Raw genomic sequence first — 20,147 nt, forward strand, 5'->3', positions numbered from 1 at the left:
TATTTTCTGCGACAAAGTTTCATAAGTCCATACGGTCTCAGAAAAACAGGAAAAAAATTAAGCATTGCCACTTGCTAAAATAGACACCTTGCAAAACATGCCAGGGTTGTTTAGACAAATGACTGAGCTTTGATTATTTATTTAAAAATGTTTTAATATGGAGAACCAGGCTTGCCTCAGTCACACCATAGGACAAGTGTGACATTTGACTCAAAATTAAGTATACTCTGGATTTATTACACATTACTTTTTCACAACAACGACATTGGTTTAATCATTTAAAGCATTGACAATTTTGAAAGCATGAATTTACTTAATTTTAAGAGCCTGCGACAGCAAAATGTACACGTCACGTCATCTACCCATCTATTATTAGAAATTCAAACTCGTGGACACACAGAAGAGCCACCTTTTTGTGTATGAAAAATATATTTTTCCCAGTCATAATGAATACCTACAAATTAATGGTGGTGGAAAAACATTTGTGTATGGGCAGCATGAATTCTGGAGGTTAACAACTAAATATGACATACTCTACACTACCTCTACGAACTATTCGCCTTTTTACATTGTATAGTCTTGAGAAGTGATTAGACGAAGGATCGAGTCACACAGCGTAATTAATGCAAGCGTGTATGTTTTATTTAGATAAGACTGCTGTGGAGCAGTAGTCAACATACATTTGAAGACATCCTAAAGATATGGGCATCAACAGGCTAACTGGTACTGATGCAGAAATGGCAGGCAAGCTGTTTTTGTGTTCACCCAAACCTTTTTTTCAGAATCACAGTACACCTCAAAGACACCACGTCAAATCATCTATAGGAGGCACTTGACTTGGGGTAAACATTTGTTGTTGTTTAGTCCACAGTATACATGTATATGAAATTGGTCATCCTGACTCCTGAATTTACCTAACAACCTGGGCCACATTTGTTTTCACATAGTAAGTAAAGTTGCATAATTTAGAGCTAGTTTGACAACAAAATTCATAATCCAACTGGTATCTGAAATTAGATTATTCTGAGAAGAGATTCTTCCCAGCAAAAGCAGCAGGGGATACCGAGACTGAGAAAATAGTTCAGTTCCGCGAAAAAACTCCTCTCGCCAAGTTCTGATTTTATTTAAACAGGCCATCATAAACAATTGCTTTTCAAAAACCTTTGTAGCCCACTTGTAGGTTGTTTGAAAAGTTTTTAAGAGACATCCTCAGATGAAAGATACATTAAGATAGTAGCCTAACGTTACCATGGACTCCAAATAAAATGTAGAACATGATGCCAATGATGATCCAATAGTTAAGGATTCAACACAAGACAATATTAATATTTCATTTCAGAAAACAAAACGGCTACAGTGTGTCCAATAGGAGAAGTGTCTAAAAACAATAAAAACGATTATTCGATTCCATGACTATTAAAATAATTGCTTCTTCTTCATTCAGGTCCTTGGATTCTAAAGCAAAAAAAGAGAAGAGATTTAACAGTATTATTATTCAATGAAAGGACATGTGATTGTTGACAAAAGCATACAACTCTCATATTATCATTATCATTATTTAAAAGTTTTATTCACAATCCATTTTGGTTTACAGCTCATATCACCACAATAGTCTTGAGATCATTGTGGTATTTTTCTGTCAGGACTTTTATGTGCAAACTATTCCCATATGGAAAAGACATTACAACATGCTTCACATATGGACTATATGGCACATAGCCTTCTGTAAAAGTGGTCCATTCCTCATTTTCCGGGTCCACATACACACTCCATGCACTGAAACATATACACGTTGTAGAATGGACTGAGTGCCTACTTACATGGTACAGACTGTAAAAGTGGTCCATTTCTTATATAAGATTTTATAATATTTATTTTACTTTTATACTTTTAAAATATAATGTTGTATGTATATAGGCTTATCTTTATCCTATGGCTTTCATCATCCTAGGCAAGTCATGAACTGCTCCTCTCAGACACTCATTACTGACAAGATTGGCTTCCAGAAGGCTCTCATTAACCCTTGGTCAGCTTCTTCATTCATTACTATTACTGTCCCAGCAGGGAAGCAACAGGAACATCATGATTCATGTAATTACCTGTCCACTAATTACAATAAAATTGCCCTACACGACACCTAGCAGACACAGACAAAAGAGGTCATAGAATGTGTGGGGAAACCCAACACGTGGGGGAAATGTACAACATCGTGGCCTTTTGTTCCCAGGCTGTATAGCTCATGGTAGCATATGTGGCTTCCACTATAAAACTCTTGTGGTGTATGACTTAAAGCACTGTTCTATGAAAGTATGGACTGTCTGACTTTTTTTCCTTTTGGAAGAGGGACGTGCTCACATTGCATTGCTAAAAGGAGTTTATGTATGCTCTGATAAGTGAAAGAGTGGTAGAGTGGTCCTCTCCTTTGGTCCTCTATTGGCCTTGGTTAGTCATCTGCTCTGAGGGGTTAGTGTTTCCTCAAGCCAATGCTTGACACAACACAACACAACACAACACAGAATTCTTCAGCTGCCCATAAACCTGTCACCTGCGCAGGCATCCATCAAATTTGCTGAAACACCTGCGTCATGTTTCCATTGTGCTCCAGTCACACGCAGTGGATGGGCTGCACTACATGTGAATCAGAGTGAAGCTCTAAAGATTTCCCAGCCACGCTCACTGCTGCATCATGACCTGCTTGCATGTTACATCGGTATATTCATCACCATGCACGCACGCAAACACATTCATACACACACACACATGCACACACACGCACACACACACACACACGCACACGCACACGCACACACACGCACACACACAGCCCAACCTTTATATCTTTGTGGGGCTGGGGCCCTTGTGGGGCCCTTCCTATCTTTGTGGGGGCCTTCCATTCATATTAATCCATTGACGCCTAAGGCACCTGCAAAAGAGGGAGCTGAATGCCTGAGCCCTTTTTAAGAAAAGCTGCCCTCAGCCTATAAAAACCTAAATATCTCAGCTTCTGAAGCACATAAAAATATGCACTAAGTTGCATTTAAACGCTAAGACCCTCATCTTTCATTAGAATGTGTTCATTCATCTCAAACAAACAGAGATTTTTCATAAAGTTGTCTCAAATCTCATGAGCCTGAATGTTGCGTAATGCAGCTCCAGGCGCCAGGGCTAATGTTGCGCAAGGCAACATCAGGCATCAATGGGTTAATCCTGACAATACCTAAAAAAGGCTAAACTGTGCCCAAACTAAAACAATCCTTAACCCTAACCTGCGCGTGAGGATATGTTTTACACTTTTACTTTTACTGGTAACAACAAAACTACCCCAGTAAAAGGGATTAAAACATGTGGGGTTCAGGATTTGGGCCCACATGGGACAAGGGCCCCACCTTGTTGGTGCGCTCCAATTAGCAGTAGCCTCACAAATGTAGATTCGCACACACACACACAGGGCCATGGACTCTGAAAGAGGATGCCATGTTATTGTTGCGAAGGCTTTACCCCACGTAATTTCTCGGCGCTTGTGATGGGATATGATACTGTTCATTGCGTTCTTAGTTCACAAAAGGCCCAGGTAATGCAAGCCCCATCATGAGGAGTCACATACAGATGGCTGAGGAGACATCTTAAGTGTTTTTGGCCATCTTCTGACGCCATTTATTTTGTCTTGTTTGTCTCTTGTTACACGCTGCAAAAGTCGCCATTTTTATATGGGCATATTCCCCACCCAACCAATATGATCTTCCTTTATCTGCTGTGCCAGGTGGGGGTGTAAATATAGTTCAAAATGACACTCTTGCACACCATTGTAGTTGGACAGGTGCGTAGGATAATATCCCAGTGGGGTTGTCATTCAAGTGTAAAGAAATCCAGCACACTGTCCATTCCAGTTTGTAGGGGGAATGGACAGGAAGGTGGGACAACCGAAACGTTATGTAAAGTTGGATGATGGAATGGACAGTGTTCAGGATTTCTTTACACTTGGGGGGTGTAATATAACCAACACTATGACACATCTCAAGTACAGTGACCCTGATTGTTTTACACGCACACACACCCACACTACACACACCCACCGCACTACACGCACGCACGCACGCACGCACGCACGCACGCACGCACGCACGCACGCACGCACGCACGCACGCACGCACGCACGCACGCACGCACGCACGCACGCACGCACACACACACACACACACACACACACACACACAAACACACACCTTTTTTCAGAACTAATTCTTTATAGGGTAACCAAGGCCCTTATTCATAATGGGCAGGGGATAATGGGCGTTTTAAAGGCGATTTTGGGCAATAGTGGATAGCTAGCCTTCTTCAGCAACTACTACCCCTATTATTCTAACCTCATCCTCTCATGCACGCTGTTGATCTACAAGAAACATTTGAACCAGTGACTACTCACTTAACTTCTGGTTAATCCACACTCCGCTTTCCTCGATAGATCACTGCAATAGGAGAGAGGAAGTTATATATATCAGCATGTAAGTCGTACATGGGTCAGTGGCGTTTCAGCAGTAGCACACATCAGGTACTGTTGAGCCCCCTGATGTCTGAGCCCAAAAAAACCCATCTTTGACCCACATACAGTGTACTGTCTCTTGTAAACACAATAGTGGATGAATTGCATGCCTCTTCCAAGACTCATTTAAAAGTGTGATGTAGTATTTCCTAGTCGCCACTTACCCATTCCTAGAGTATTTCCTGAGCATGACACTGAAACATGAGGAAAGAAAACTGAGTGAGAATCCACATTCCCAATACTTTTTTTTTTCACTTGGAGTCTGTAAAATGTTCACATTTTACAGATTTCAGAATATCACAAGCCCTGCTCCAAAAGAATGCTAATAGATAAGAGAAAAGAGGTCCCATATGTAATGATTAAAGGATGTAGGTCTGCACACTGCCAATAAACTCAAAAAAATAAACTCAATTATTTAAAAAGCAACGTTTTGATTACCCTGGATCTTCATCAGGTAACATATGGGTAACAGGAAGAAGCTGTTACCTATATCACATGACCATTCGTTCACCCGCCCAGTTGCTGATGAATTACCCATCACAACCACAAAAACTACTAAATCCAGTTGCATGTGTGTGTTTACTGTATGTTACCTACTCTATGACCTCTGTGACCCCCCCCCATTCTATGTAATCCCTGTGTGTGTGTGTGTGTGTGTGTGTGTGTGTGTGTGTGTGTGTGTGTGTGTGTGTGTGTGTGTGTGTGCGCGCGCGCGCGCAAGTACGCATGTGTGTTATTAATGTAAATGTCTTATAATCTACTGTAGTTTAACTGCACATTGGAGAATGGTGAACCGCAATTTCAAATCTTCTCTGCTAGCCCTAACTTGTCACATAGATTTTTGACATTGATTGGTGTAATGCAGTCCTGACAAATCTAATGTATAAATTCATGGGACTGAATTGCTCAAAAAATAGTATAATCTCTAGTAAACCCAGCCAAGAGCTCTGTAAGGTTCTTTTCTAAGATCAGGCGACACTGGAGAAAGTGCCTATGGTTGTACTTGTCTTTTCATTTCTTTTACCCTTGTCTGTCTTTTATTTAACTTGTGTACATTGTATTTCTATGCTGATATGGACCATACACTTGTGTCTGTTACAAATTAGAACTGAATTGAATTGAAAGTACGCTACCAGAGTACATCCTCCTGGGACAGAAGGAGATCTTGTTTCCGTCCTGGGCGAGCGGGGAGACCACCACGGTGTACACCTCTCCGCAGATGATCTCGGAGACGTCGCAGTAGTTGGAGCCGGCGGGCGGGGAGCAGGTGTAGTTGGAGCTGGTGCCGTACAGGTCGGCCACGTGGTTGTGCAGGCTGCCCGACGACCGCCAGTACACCCGCAGAGTGTTGTTAGCCATGCGGTACAGCTTCACGCTCGAGGGGCAGCAGGGCTCTGGACACACACACACACACACACACACAAACACACACACACACACACGCACATGCACACGTATGTGCACACACACACACACACACACACACACACACACACACGTGTACGCACGCACGCACACACACACACGCACATGAGTGATTCTCTAATTCGCCTACACTTTTAAGTCCGTGGATTTTATTTGGCAATTCCACTAACTATTAACTGCATCCAATGATGTTTTGGACATTAGAAAACATTTATCTTTCATATAATACAGAAAGTGTAGACATAGCATTATTTCCCTCAGCAAGAATGAATATTTAATACTGGTTTTGGGCGTTTTCATGCCGTCCTGTCTTCATATTAGCATGTAAAGAAACTTGTTTTGCCGAAGACGATTGCAAATGTTGATTCACAGTAATCATCACAATATGACAAAACTGTCAGAAAGACCACTGTCCTTTCCATTATACATGAAATTTGCCATTTTGTGTGTGTCCACGAAACCTCCTCCATAAATCAGTAATGGTTTGGTCTTAGGCCATACGAATAACATCACGTGATGTCATAACCTCTTTGGCAGGATACGGGAAGACTTTTTGGTAAATTTTGAGCTCCATCCTTCCATAATTTAATCCATTCTTTTTCATGTTCTCATAGCGGGAAAATTGCCTGTCAACTGTGTTATCAACATATTCATAAGATTCTGAATTAGAAATCACATGTAGAAAAACACAGATAAAGCATACAGATACATGAATTGATTAAAATGTTGTGGTGGAACTTCTGAGGTCCTCAGTTAGCACAGCACCATAAAAATGGCTGAAATGTCAACGGTGTTACCGTCAATGGTGTTACAATTAAGTATGACAGTCAGGGTTGCCAGATGAGGCTGATGATTTCCAGCCCAAAAAATGATCAAAATCCGCCCTAAAAACCCGCCCAATTCTATTGATTTATATGGCAGTGGGAAGGTTTTTCTGATAGATGCCATTTTTACCCGCACACGGCCATCCTAAGCAGCCCAATTGGGCGGGAACCAGCCCAATCTGGCAACACAGATGACAGTTGAGGAGGAGTATGTTTTTGCCAATTTATATCCATATTGACAGACAAACAAACAAAATAATTTGTGTTCTAGGGAGATGGGTTTGTCTGCTCTGTTTTTTCTCCTAAAAAAGTGCCGACTTGTTTCCCTGCACTGTTGACCGTAACACAGTTGAGTAACACGGTTGACTGTTTTGAAAGTGTTTTTTGCGCTATTGATCCCTTATGTGTTGGAAAAATCCTATGAACATACACTAGGGATTATCTCTGGAGAAGGAAGTCTTGTGTAAGGAGGGTGACTATATTCAAATCAGACGTTACAGGGATTTATGATGAAAAATGTGTCAGTCTGTATCACAGTGACTCATAAAATCCTACTTATGAAGCTCAATAATCACATTTTCTATATCAGTTGCACAGATTAATGACAACATTACTGCTAAGGGACATAAGCACTTTCAAACATATATTGTTTCAACTCTGTAGTATTTTTTATATATGTTTGGCTTGGCAATTTGTTTGTTTGGAAACTTAAATATATACACTATGTTAACATCTAGGTCATTTAGTTGAAAAAAAATACTGATAATTGACATTTTGCTTTTGCCAAAAGCGTAGGGGAATCGTAGAATCACTCACATGCACACGTATGTGCGCAGACACACAAACGTATACGCACGCACACACACACATGCACACACACACACGTGTACGCACGCACACGCACACACCCACGCACACACCCACGCACACATACACATACACACGTATGTGCACACACGCACACACACACACATGCACATGCACACACACACACACACACACACACACCCACGCACACATACACATACACACGTATGTGCACACACGCACACACACACACATGCACATGCACACACACACACACACACACACATACACAAGCAGATGACTGAATGAATAAATGAATACATGAACCAATGACTGATGATTGTGTAATGTGATTGTGTAATGTGTTCAGGTGGACAAAGTCCAATTTTGTGTTGTTCTTGTCTTAACGTCTCAAATGCCCCGAGGTGCCTTAGGTAAGAGGACTGGGCACTTACTTGACGAGAAGCCTTGGTACTGGCACTCTCTCTTGTGGCCCGTTTTGCTGATGGCCTCGAGGGTGACCGTGTAGTTGGTGCCACAGGTGATGCATCCCATGATGCACTCTGTGTTCATGGTGTGGCACTTGGCGTGGCCCTTGGGCGAGGTGAGCGACGTGATGTAGGAGCGAGCGCCCGTGGCCGTCGACCAGGTGACCCGAGACATGGCCTGCGTCACCTGCTCCACCACCAGATCGTTAGGACAGCAGGGCTCTGGACACGCAGACAGAAGCAGAGACAGACAGTGGGACAGACACACAGACAGACAGATGGAGAGACGCACAGATAGAGGGAAAGACAGAGGGGGACACAGACGGAGGAACAAGCAGACAGAGGGAGAAACAGACAGAGAGACAGAGGGAGAGACAGAGAGACAGAGGCAGAGACAGAGAGACAGAGGGAGAAACAGGTACACAAGCAGGTAAGCAGGTGGGGCAGGCAGATGGACAGAGAGGGAAAAGGTTGTCGATACTCCTTTCTACAGTACACTACTCATGAACAAACAATCAAAGAAGTGGAGATAAAAACACTGGAAATGTGCTGTGGCTTTAGAGACGCTGCCATCTGAGCACGGTGGTCAGAGGCGATTCTAGGGTAAGTTGGGGCCCCAAGCAAAAATTCAAAAGAATGAACATTCACAACAAATCACCACTACTGTAGTTTAAAGTCTTGGCTATGCTGTTATTCACCATCCATAGGCTTGGGGGCCCCAAGCGGCTGCCTGCCTAGCCTGGTGACAAGATGTGCCTCTGACTGTGGTACTAAGCCACTCCTCCTTGTCATGGAGGAATAGTTAGCTGTCACCTACTAATGGAGAACAACTAAGAGGTATCAGAGATGTTGTGCAGAGGGTGTGTTGTGCACTTTTGGTGTGATTTGTATGTTCGTTGTACACTGAATTGAGATTTTACTACATGTAGTACAGCAGGGATACTCAGAGATCAGACTTGCTGGAAAAGCTAAACTATATCGCTATGACATTACCAAGATTACATGTAAGACTTGCCATTATCATTTCGATGGCAGCAAACTTATAATAGAGGCTCTGCATAAGATGGTTAACCTGATAAATCCTCAAGATGTGATTTGGCCCTGAACAACAACGACAACAAACACAACAACAACAACAACAACAACAACAACAACAACAGAAACCTGTCCTTATTGCTCAAACACGCTCCATACATGTGGCGGAACACATCTCCTCCAAAGGTTGGCCACACTCTCATTGTGGCTGAGGTGATCCGATATGTGCATCAGACATGCCTAACAAGCGCTCCCAGGTGCTTTCTTGGCCCAAGCTGCTGTTACTTTTATGTTCTTGCACTCTCAGTTATTGTCACACATTCGCTGTAGACATATTTGGTTTCTTGTTGCATGTCATGTAACGCGATGCATTTTTTTGCTATTGTTGTTAAAAAGCACTGTGTATGGTAAATACTTTGCAAAGATGTGTGAAAACTGACTTGTGGAAGTGTCCAGCTTCATAGTACAGTGTGTGTGTTGTGACTTACATATTTGGATTCCCGATGACATGGCCGTGGCAACTCTGTATACTGTCATACTTAATTTCATTTAAAATTGCTTTGTTAATATACGTACAGTAACTCCTTTAAGTCCACTTAAGGGGGTCTATTTTCTTATGTGTGTGTGTGGGAGTGAGGAATCTACAGTGTTTTTGAATAGCTCTGTGTGTCTGTGTGCCTTTGAGCATACACTGTACCTTATGTGTATGCGTGTGTCTATACACAAAGGTGCCTACCTGCCTCCAGTATCTGTGAGTAGCTTTTATCTGTGAGTAGTGTTTTGTGATATGTGATATGACTGTTTGTGAAAGTGCACCACATCATAGCTCATTAGCGTAACATTTGCTGAAGTTCAACACAAACTATCGCTCGAGTCGTCGACTCGCTCAAATCGCCTCTTGTCGCCCAAATCGATTTCAGCTCTTCTGTCATCAGCCTCTCCATCTAAAGTCAATTCATCCCGTCACCGTTGTCACTTTAGTTGCTTTTGGTGTGTTTGTGCCATAAGTGTGCGTGCTGCCCACCTGTCTCGAGTGTCTGCGAGTAGCTGGGCAGGCTGCGGCCCGCGGAGGTGGTGGCGTAGGCGCTGACCTCGTAGGTGGTGCCGCACGGCAGGTTGGAGATGTCGCACCACGAGCCCGACGACGCGTGGCACTGGTGCGTGTCCGTGCGGCCCACCGCACTCACCGTGTAGTTGGCCTCCGCGTTGGACGCCGTCCAGTGGACACGCACCTGCGACACGCCCAGCTGGGTGATGTTGAAGATCTCAGGGGTACAAGGAGCTGATGGGGGTGGGGCGGAGAGAGGGAGAGAGAGAGAGAGAGACAGAGAGAGAGAGAAAAAGAGAGAGACAGAGACAGAGACAGAAAGAGAAAGCAAGGAGAGAGAGAGAGAGAGAGAGAGAGAGAGAGAGAGAGAGACAGAGAGAGACAGAGAGAGACAGAAAGAGAAAGAGAGAGAGATTGGAGGAGAGAGAGACAGAGAGAGAGAGTGAGAGAGAGAGAAGGAGAGAGAGACAGAGACAGAAAGAGAGAGAGAGAGAGAGGGGGAGACAGAGAGAGAGAGAGAGAGAGAAAGAGACTCAAATCAAGTGAATTTTCACAAGCCCCCAGTAATTTGCAACACATGGACTGTCTAAATGTATAATTCCACAGTAATCTGTGAGGAGCAGAGTATGTGGATACTGGTGTGCTATTAAAACCATAACAACCCATTAACCCATTGTCATTGTGAAGTCAAGTGTGTGTATGTGTTTGTGCCTCTGTGTCTATGCCATTATGTCCAGGTGTCCATGAATGTGTATACTGCATGCATGTTCTGTTTGCGCGCACAAACACGTGTGTGTGTGTGTGTGTGTGTGTGTGTGTCTGTGTTTCACCTGTCTCCTGTATATGTGGTCTGCAGGTGTTTGTGTGTGTGTGTAAGTATGTTCTGTTTGCGCACACAAACACGTGTGTGTGTGTGTGTGTGTGTGTAAGTATGTTCTGTTTGCGCACACAAACACGTGTGTGTGTGTGTGTGTGCGTGTGTGTGTGTGTGTGTGTGTGTGTGTGTGTGTGTGTGTGTGTGTGTGTGTGTGTGTGTGTGTGTGTGTGTGTGTGTGTCACCTGTCTCCTGTACATGTGCTCTGCAGGTGTTGTTGCAGCCCCGGATCTCGCTGCATGGCCTGACCACCACGCTGTAACGCCTGTTGCATGTGAGGTCGGACAGCGCGCACACCGGCGCCGTGTCGTTGCACTGGATGATGGGATCCGTCTGGTCGGCCGCCGTCGTCTCATAAAGCTCCGCCCCTCGCACCGCTGACCACTGGATTTCCAGCGTTTCCGTGGAGATCAGGGACACAAACACGTCCTCTGGACAACAAGGAACTGGACCGCAGGTTGAAAACACAGGGAACATGTATTAAACACATGTTGACATCAATACACACAATTACAAATAAATGCAGTATACAGTACATGAAGTTTCTGTGGTCTTGGGTTTCCTGTGTCGTGAAATCAGCGGCAACAACAACAGACCGTAGTACCATACCTGTGGTGTAGGCCTCGTTGAGTCAGTACTATACATCCTTGTAACGTAGTTGAGATTTTACTATGCTATAAATACTTGTGGATTAATTGAGTGTGTACTATAGTATACATACTTGTGGTGTGTAGCTGAGCAAGTACTGTACTATACAGATTTGTAGTGTAGTTGAGCCTGAAGTATATACTTGTGGTGTAGTTGAGCGTGTGCTATACTACATACTTGAGGTATTCAGCGTGTACTATACTACACATACTTGAGGTATTCAGCGTGTACTATACTACATACTTGAGGTATTCAGCGTGTACTATACTACATACTTGAGGTATTCAGCGTGTGCTATTCTATACATACTTGTGGTGTGTAGCTGAGCAAGCACTGTACTATACAGATGTGTAGTGTCGTTGAGCCTGAACTACACTTGTGGTGTAGGTGAGCCTGTACTGTACTTGTGGTGTAGGTGAGCACGGGGCCCGGGGCGCTGACGCCGGCCTGGTTGTGGGCGAACACGGTGGGGAAGAAGGTGAAGCCGCACAGGCAGCTGAACTGGCAGACGGTCCCCGTAGTGTTGCAGCGCTCCTCTGAGCCGTCGTCGCTCTTCACAAAGGCCATGTAGTAGTCGGCGTAGTCCACCGCAGTCCACATGACCGAGCACACGCCGGCCTCGCGCTCCTCCACCCAGATGGAGTCAGGGGGGCACGGGACTATGACAAGGGGTGACATCATTATTTACCATCTGGTGAGGATTTTAAGTGTGTGTGTGTGTGTGTGTGTGTGTGTGTGTGTGTGTGAGAGAGAGAGAGAGAGAGAGAGCGATAGAGAGGCAGAGAGAGAGAGAAAGAAAGACAGTGAGAGAGATAGACAGAGAGAGAGTGGGGGGGCAGAGAGAGAGTCAGGCAATAAGAGAAGGAAAGACAGAGAGGAAGAAACAGAGGGGGAAAAGTGGGAGAAAGAGAGAAAGTGAGAATGCATTGTGATAGGGACGTACAGGTGATGCATTGTAGGTCAAGACCCTGTTTCTCGAAAGCATTGTTGCTAACCAGTTAGCAACTTACTAGGTTTCCAATGGGAACACCAGCCACATTGTGTGTGTGTGTGTCTGTGTTTGTGTGTGTGTGTGTGTGTGTGTGTGTGTGTGTGTGTGTGTGTGTGTGTGTGTGTGTGTGTGTGTGTGTGTGTGTGTGTGTGTGTGTGTGTGTGTGTCTGTGTGTGTGTGTGTGTGTGTGGTTTTTGTATGTTTAGTTCAACTGCACATTGGACACTGGTCAAATGCAATTTCAAATATCTGTGCTAACCCTGTTACATAGATTTTTGACAATAAAGTACACCTGACTTGACTTGGAAATTGCAATGCAACCAAGTAAGTTGCTAACTTAGTTAGCAGCGATGTTGTCGAGACACACACCCCGGATTGTATACATGGGTTCTAAATTTTGTTTATAACCTTACTGCACAAACCTAGCTGCGCACAACTCAACCTCTGATTGTTGGAAACAGCTGTCGGTCAAAAAACTCCCTCACGTGGTTGGCTGCCAGTGTCTTGCCCCTCCTCATAACATAACACTCAGAACCCATGTATACAGCAGGTGATGCATTGTGGGCCAGATTACGTACAGGTGATGAACTCCTCGGGCTCGGACGGAATGCTGGGGCCGCCGTCGTTCTCCGCCGTGACGGTGACGGTGAGGTTCTGGCCGCAGGTGAGCGAGGAGATGACACAGTAGTTCTCGTTGTCGGAGCTGCAGTTCTGCTCCATGGAGGTGCGGGCCTGGTACATCTCGGCACCGCGGACGTCCGCCCAGGCCACCGTCATGCCCATGAAGCGACCAGGTGTCAGGGACAAGCTCACATCATCTGGACTGAGGGGGCCTGCGAGAAAGAGAGAGAGAGAGAGAGAGACAGAGAGACAGAGAGAGAGAGAGAGAGAGAGAGAGAGAGAGGGACAGAGACAGAGATAGATAGAGACAGATACACAGAGAGAGAGAGAGACAGAGACAGAGAGAGAGAGAGAGAGAGAGACAGAGCGGTTGACAAACAAAGACAATGGTAGATAAGCCTTTGAATAGGCAGTGTTGCACCATGCTGTTGACATGCAAAAACATAGAAGAATACCAGAATGCAAAAGAATACTCACATTCATGATGCATTTAAAAAATGTTCAAACCATTGAATAATTGCCATGTTAGGTGTTCTACCTTTTGCTCATCATGTATCTGGGCTTGACAGGTAGAATGTGTGTGTGTGTGTTTGTGTTGTGTGTGTGTGTTGTGTCTGTGTGTGTGTGTGTGTGTGTGTGTGTGTGTGTGTGTGTGTGTGTGTGTGTGTGTGTGTGTGTGTGTGCGTGTGTGTGTGTTGTGCGTTTGTCTGCACCTCTGCACACTCGTGTATGTGGAGTGCATATTACTACTACATCCTCCTTACGTGTGATCTGGTACACGGTCCGTTCGTCACCCATGTTGCCATCCGCGTCCCAGCCGTTGCCCTTGATGGAGTAGCGTGTGCCGGGCTCCAGGTTGGAGAAGGTGTGGTCGGTGCTGGTGGTGTTGACCTTCATGCGGCTATCCGAGCCCTCTCTGATGATGATGAGGCTGTACAGCACCGCGTGGTCCACGGGCTCCCAGCTGACAAAGATGGTGCTGTTGCTGGGGGAGGTGGTGTTCATGACCATGGCTTCCACCACTGGGAGAGAGTGGAGTCAAACAGGTTGGGTGAAAAAATGCGGATTTTAAAAAAATGACATGCTAGTAGGGACTGAATAGAAACTGAGGCAGATGTTATGAACCACCTGAGGTTACACAGAATAGATATTATGGATGACAAAAAGCACACTTGTGAATTAAACATTGATGCATACATTATTAAGCATACTAAATGAATGTTTTTACAGCACACATCAGTCAGTGCTTCTAGATAAAAGTGTGAAAAAAGTGATTGGGTGTGAAATGAAATCAATGATCTCCATCTTAGATTACATCAAGGCATCCCTGGGGACAGGAGACAACCTAGTTCTCAGGGTCTATCTTTCCTTATTGTGTGATGTGCAAAGCGCATCTGTGGATTAAGTTACCCTTGTTGGCCAATAAGGTGTTAGGCTTCCTGCCCACAATGGAGAGGAGACATAATACCGTGCTTTCACATGAGGTCTAAAGTTGCTTATTCTTTATCACTCAGACAAAGATGGAGGATTCATATCTACCTTGGTGTATTATGATTTCATTTAAGGCAAGGTTAGAAGGGAGAACCATTAAAAAATGTAAAAGCAGTACATGAAGCCTTTATGAAACGTGTCAAACTATTTTTAAAAAGTTGTGATGATGACGCGTTCCCATAGAGATACGGAAACAATCTGTTTATCCTGATAAAATAAAGACGTACCTGTTCTGACAACACGGGGCACTGATGGCTGGCTTCTCCCTCCCCCGTTGACAGACAGAACGTTCAGAGAGTACTCGGTGTAGGGTTCGAGTCCAATGATGGTGCCCGGGGAGCTACCGACTGACATCTCTTTGAAGAACTGTCCGTCCAGCGTCTGAGCGCGAAGGACGTACTCGGTGGCTCCAGTCACCTCTGTAAACTCCACTGTGATGCTGTCGCTGTGCTTGGAGTAGGCCTGGTTAATGGTTGGCACCTCCGGGGCTACCAAACACACAAGCACAAGGGCATAGGGTAAACACAAGGGCACAGGTGTGAAAACAAGCCACTTTAAGATTCAAGTTAAATTCCAACTGAATTTCATGTAAGTTAAAGGGGGAAAAAAGCACCTGTCAGTGTCTCGAGCGTTGCGCTGTTCAACAAGTTGTGGTTGTCCATGGCATCCACGCGTACGATATACATGGTGTTTGGTTGAAGTGATCTCACTGAACCCATCACGATATTTCCACCAAAAGTTGCAAAAACTGGTCCCTCGTTTGAGTTTTTTGGGGTGGCTGTGACTTTGTAAGAGTTGGCTCCAGGGTACGTACTCCAGCGTGCAGTCACACTTCTCGATGTGACCGTAAACACACTTACAGTGAAGTCTAAAAAGAAGCAAAGTTAAGTCATTATTTTACCATAGAGTTGATGTTATTGTGTTTTGGGAAAATAAGTACCAAGACCACCACCATCAATAACTATCACTATCCTACAATAATCCCTAACAATAATATTGCACTATAACAACAACAACAAGAACAATAATAATAATAATAATAATAATAATAACAATAATAATAATAATAATAATAATAATAATAATAATAATAATAGGCATAATAATAATAATGACAATAATAATAATAACAACAATAATAAGAACAACAACATACCATTTTGGGCAGCACATATCTGGAAATTAAACGGAGAACAATTTTAATTTTGTCATTCTGTAGGTAGGCCTAGCCTATGTTTTATTCTGTAGGCCTAATAGAGGTTTTTAAAATAGTATGCAGGAACTGACTATACATTCTTACAGAATCCGTGGAAATCTCCATCTGCCACTATAATTAATAGGCCTAAATGTAGCTTAGCCAATGTCAAGTTCAAAGTTGCACAGCCTACACCCTACACCAATGCACCACACATTGAGCTGCATCTTGTAGGCTACCGAATTATGCTAAACAATGTAGCACACATTGCATAGGCCCCTACATGCATTTTTTTTAGAACTCGACTGTGTAAAAAAATGCATGCTTTGCAATGATTCGCGTAATTCTTTCTGTCTTCTTCTCTCTCTCTCTTTTCAATTTCCCCAAGGTCTAGGCAACGACATAACAATACTCTTCCAGAAATGTTTCTCCTGAAAATCTACCGTGAATCACCAATATCAGATGACATTCTTACCTTACACAGTCCGAAACTTAAAAACATGTATTTCAGCAGTCTAAAATATTTCGGATCCATGGTTCAAATTTCTTGACGACTGTCTGCCTTGAGCGAAGGAGTTTACTCTCCAGCTGGTGTTTCTCTCGTCCTCGGTATGATGACTTTGGTTTAGCCCTTTCCGTTTTTCCGTCTTTTCCCTTTTTTTTAATACACAACAGGTATTTTATTGTTCAACGAATGCCGAATTCCCATACGTGACCCCTCCCTCTGGCGATGAAGGAGCGGACCTATCAGCGCCCGAGGCGGTTCGCACCTTGTGTGCAGGTGTACCAGTATTCACAGTGTGAGAAAGAATGCGGTCACAATGTATCCTGCCTATACAACTTCAAAGAGCAAACTGCGGTGCCCCAGGTATCTTATTAGCATCAAACCAAAAGCTTAGGCGACTGCCTAGAAAACAAATGTATTGATGATAGTGCATTGGTATTTTTTACACTTCATTTTACATTTTAAAGTTCTTCACACATGTGGCAAACGTTGTGTGTAGCCTAGGCCTACCAGAAAGACTAGCCTACTTGGTTGTATGCATTCATTTCTCACTGTTCTCCTTATGTGGTAGACGGGCCCACCTTTGAAAGCATAATAATAGTAACTAATAATAATAATAATAATAATAATAATAATAATAATAATAATAATAATAATAATGATAGAATGTATTCATAACAATAGTCTAATTATTCTTAGACAATTACTTGCTATTTACCTTAGGCCTACTCGCTGTAACATGGACAGCTAAACAGGGTATTATGCTACATGTAAACCTGGCTTTTTCTGGAATAGTGTCTTCTGCGTGCTTGAAAAAAACTGTATCTCAATTTATGAACTACAAATCAAAGCCTGCAGTGGTCTTGACAGTCCTAGTGCGTTGTTTGCCGTTATACCCATTTGGGTCAGGCCAGAGGAGCCACCTGACCTGAAGACTGGGCACAGTGGTTTGGTGGTAGAATGTGTGTTTTCTTTATGTTAATGATGTAGGCTACTTCTTTAATTATCTACCCATAATTAATCATGAATGGGCTGTTTAATGGTGTGAAATTTGTCCTCATTCACTGATTTGTTATACAAGTATAGGCCTAAGCAAGGCCGCTGACAGCTTTGGCTGGCCCCAGGACAAAGTCATCTGAATGCAAAATCCAATACATAGAATGTAATGAGAACCCAATTCTGGCCCCACCTTCCCTCTGGGCCCGGGACAGCTGACCCCTTTGTCCCCCCCTGTCGGCTTCCCTGGGCCTAAGGAACATGTTCGCATGTGTTGCCAGTGAGGAAACAAAACATGTGGGGATGCACTGAGTGGCACACAAAGGTGTCAAAGATGCAGACACAACCTATAGGCCTACAAGAAAAGTAAAAACCCTGCCACAGTCTCCCTCGAACACAGGTGACTTCACTGAGAAACTGGTCTTGTTTGATCAGCTGATTGTGCACTGTTTGGTAACACTTAATTGTAAGGGGTCACTGTTACAGTGTATCCACCTCAATAGGAAGAACCGGTGTAATCCATGAGACGAAAAACCATACAAGTCCAACATTTTTTTGTAAATGTCCAGAATTGTAAATACCTGGTAACATTTGATTTTTAACATTGACATTAAAAAATCGTATATTATTATAATTAAGAAGCTTTTGTTTTCTGACTTCAATGTTCAAACTGCAAATTAAAAAAACATAGGCCTATGTTCAAAATGTGGACTTGTATGGTTCTTTGTTTCAGGGCTTCAGTCATGTAATAATATCATGTAATAAGAAAGAACAATAAGAGAAATAGGCCTACATTATTTGTTCCAGAAATAAAAAGTCAACTGTAAGTAGCGTGCTGTGATTCCTGATTAAATGTGATATCCTTGGACATCCTTACTGAACCTTGGCTGGATTGTCCATTAGGCACACAGGGCATTTGCCCGGTGGACTGGTGATGATTTAGGCTTGTTTCTCAACTCAATTTAGTGGTCAATTAGGGGTCGACCGATACAGGTTTTTTAATGGCCGATGTGATACTGATTTTTTTTCATCACCCTTGGCCGATACTCGATTTCCGATACCCGATATTTGGGGCCGATATGGGTAAAAAAAAGTTTTTAAAAAATGACAAAATATAACAATCAAGTAATATGAAAATAAAGTGTCTTGGTGCTTTTAAAAAACCTGAATAACATAAAATAATAAATATTGCGCATCGACCAAAATCACACGTGTATCGGCCGATACGATACACTTAAAAAACGCAAATATCGGCCGATATATCAATCCCTGTGTTGCTACACCTGACCTCTGCGAGATAGATATATATAGGCTATTAATTTTGGCTGTTGTGGTCAATATAGCTCGCAATAGATTTCTAAAAATGTTGTTGCAGGCTTCACTGTCTCTCTCATTGCCTGGTGGACCGGTCTAGGCTGAAAATGCCCGTCCTGATATTTTGTCCCAGTTCCGAACTGAACTGAGTAGCCTCACAGGCACCTGCTAAGCACTTGTGTAAAGGGCACACCTGTGGCCTTTTCAATGACTTTATTCGTGAACATATGCCACCCTGCCATGAATATAATCTCACTGACATACCGGTAGATAAGAAGATTAGACATGTCTGTTTACACATGTAAATACGTACTACTCTAGTCTTAGCTGTGTCCCATTTCTATCACTTCCACTCATTTTTACCCCTAACTGTCGCTTTTTGAAGTTCACTCCAGACAAAGTGGATGTGGAGGTAATGGGATGCATGCTTGTCCTCTTTACTCCAGTTTGGCCCTCTGTCCATCTACTTTCACTCCCAGTTCCAGGGACCGATTTACATTGCATTAATTACATTAATTGGCATTGGGAATTAGCCAAGGCTATACTTGCTATGATGCTATTCTGTTGGGCTTGCATGATGTGTATCTGTCCCTATCAAATAAACCAAACTATACATTCAATTTGGCAGACACTTTTAGCCAAAGCAACTCACAATCGAGGATGTAATCAGAGCATACATCACTAGCAGATATGAAGTCCACAGGAAATATACAGAACATTAGTGCAGATACCAAGTAGGGTTAGAGTGTTTTTATGTAAACAAATTACACCACACTCACGATTAAAAGGTGCCCAACAAAAACGAAAACTATGAAAGAAATCAAAGAACGTTTTTTTTCAGTTTTAATGGCCTTTTTAATAATAATAATAAAAAAATTAAGTACATTGGCACAGTCTACGTAAGTTCAGTTTTAGTCCCCCCTCTTTGGCCTAGTTCCAAGTGGGGTAGCCTGTGTTCTGTTGAAGCAGCCATGGTCTAATGGTTAAGGAGATGAGCCTTGTCAGAGGGTTGCAGGTTCGAATCCCATCATTACCTCTCCTTTCCGGACTCTGAATTGCCCTTGAGCATGGCGCCTAACCATTCATTGCTCCATCGCTGACTGGCGATTGGAACAGGTGTGTTGTGATTCGCCTGCTCCAGTTCTGTTGCTATGGGAACACAAGGGCTCTCTGTGTGACAGTAGGTCACCTGTCATGGGGTCTCAGGGGGGATATCCATGCTGATATGTTGATTATGCTCACACACGAAGCAGCCCCTCACACACATATACGCACACACATGAAGCAACCTCTCTCTCTCCCTCTCTCTCTCTCTCTCTCTCTCTCTCTCTCTCTCTCTCTCTCT

The 20,147-nt window shown here is 43.5% G+C and overlaps 1 protein-coding gene across 1 annotated transcript; it reads right to left on the minus strand.

Moving 5' to 3' along the window:
* Positions 1-663: 663 nt before the first annotated feature.
* fndc7a (fibronectin type III domain containing 7a) lies at positions 664-19,871 on the minus strand. Its single transcript, XM_063219871.1, has 14 exons — positions 19,837-19,871; positions 16,699-16,757; positions 15,406-15,660; positions 15,020-15,280; positions 14,066-14,323; positions 13,259-13,513; positions 12,094-12,348; positions 11,227-11,487; positions 10,144-10,401; positions 8,052-8,306; positions 5,674-5,934; positions 4,705-4,734; positions 4,424-4,466; positions 664-1,455 (listed from the first exon to the last, which is right to left on the minus strand). The coding sequence occupies exons 1-13, from the start codon at positions 19,869-19,871 to the stop codon at positions 4,435-4,437; spliced, it is 2,475 nt and encodes an 824-aa protein (XP_063075941.1). The 3' UTR covers positions 664-1,455; positions 4,424-4,434.
* Between the last annotated feature and the right edge of the window lie 276 nt (positions 19,872-20,147).

Source organism: Engraulis encrasicolus, chromosome 16, assembly GCF_034702125.1.
Source record: "Engraulis encrasicolus isolate BLACKSEA-1 chromosome 16, IST_EnEncr_1.0, whole genome shotgun sequence".
NCBI classification, from domain to species: domain Eukaryota; kingdom Metazoa; phylum Chordata; class Actinopteri; order Clupeiformes; family Engraulidae; genus Engraulis; species Engraulis encrasicolus.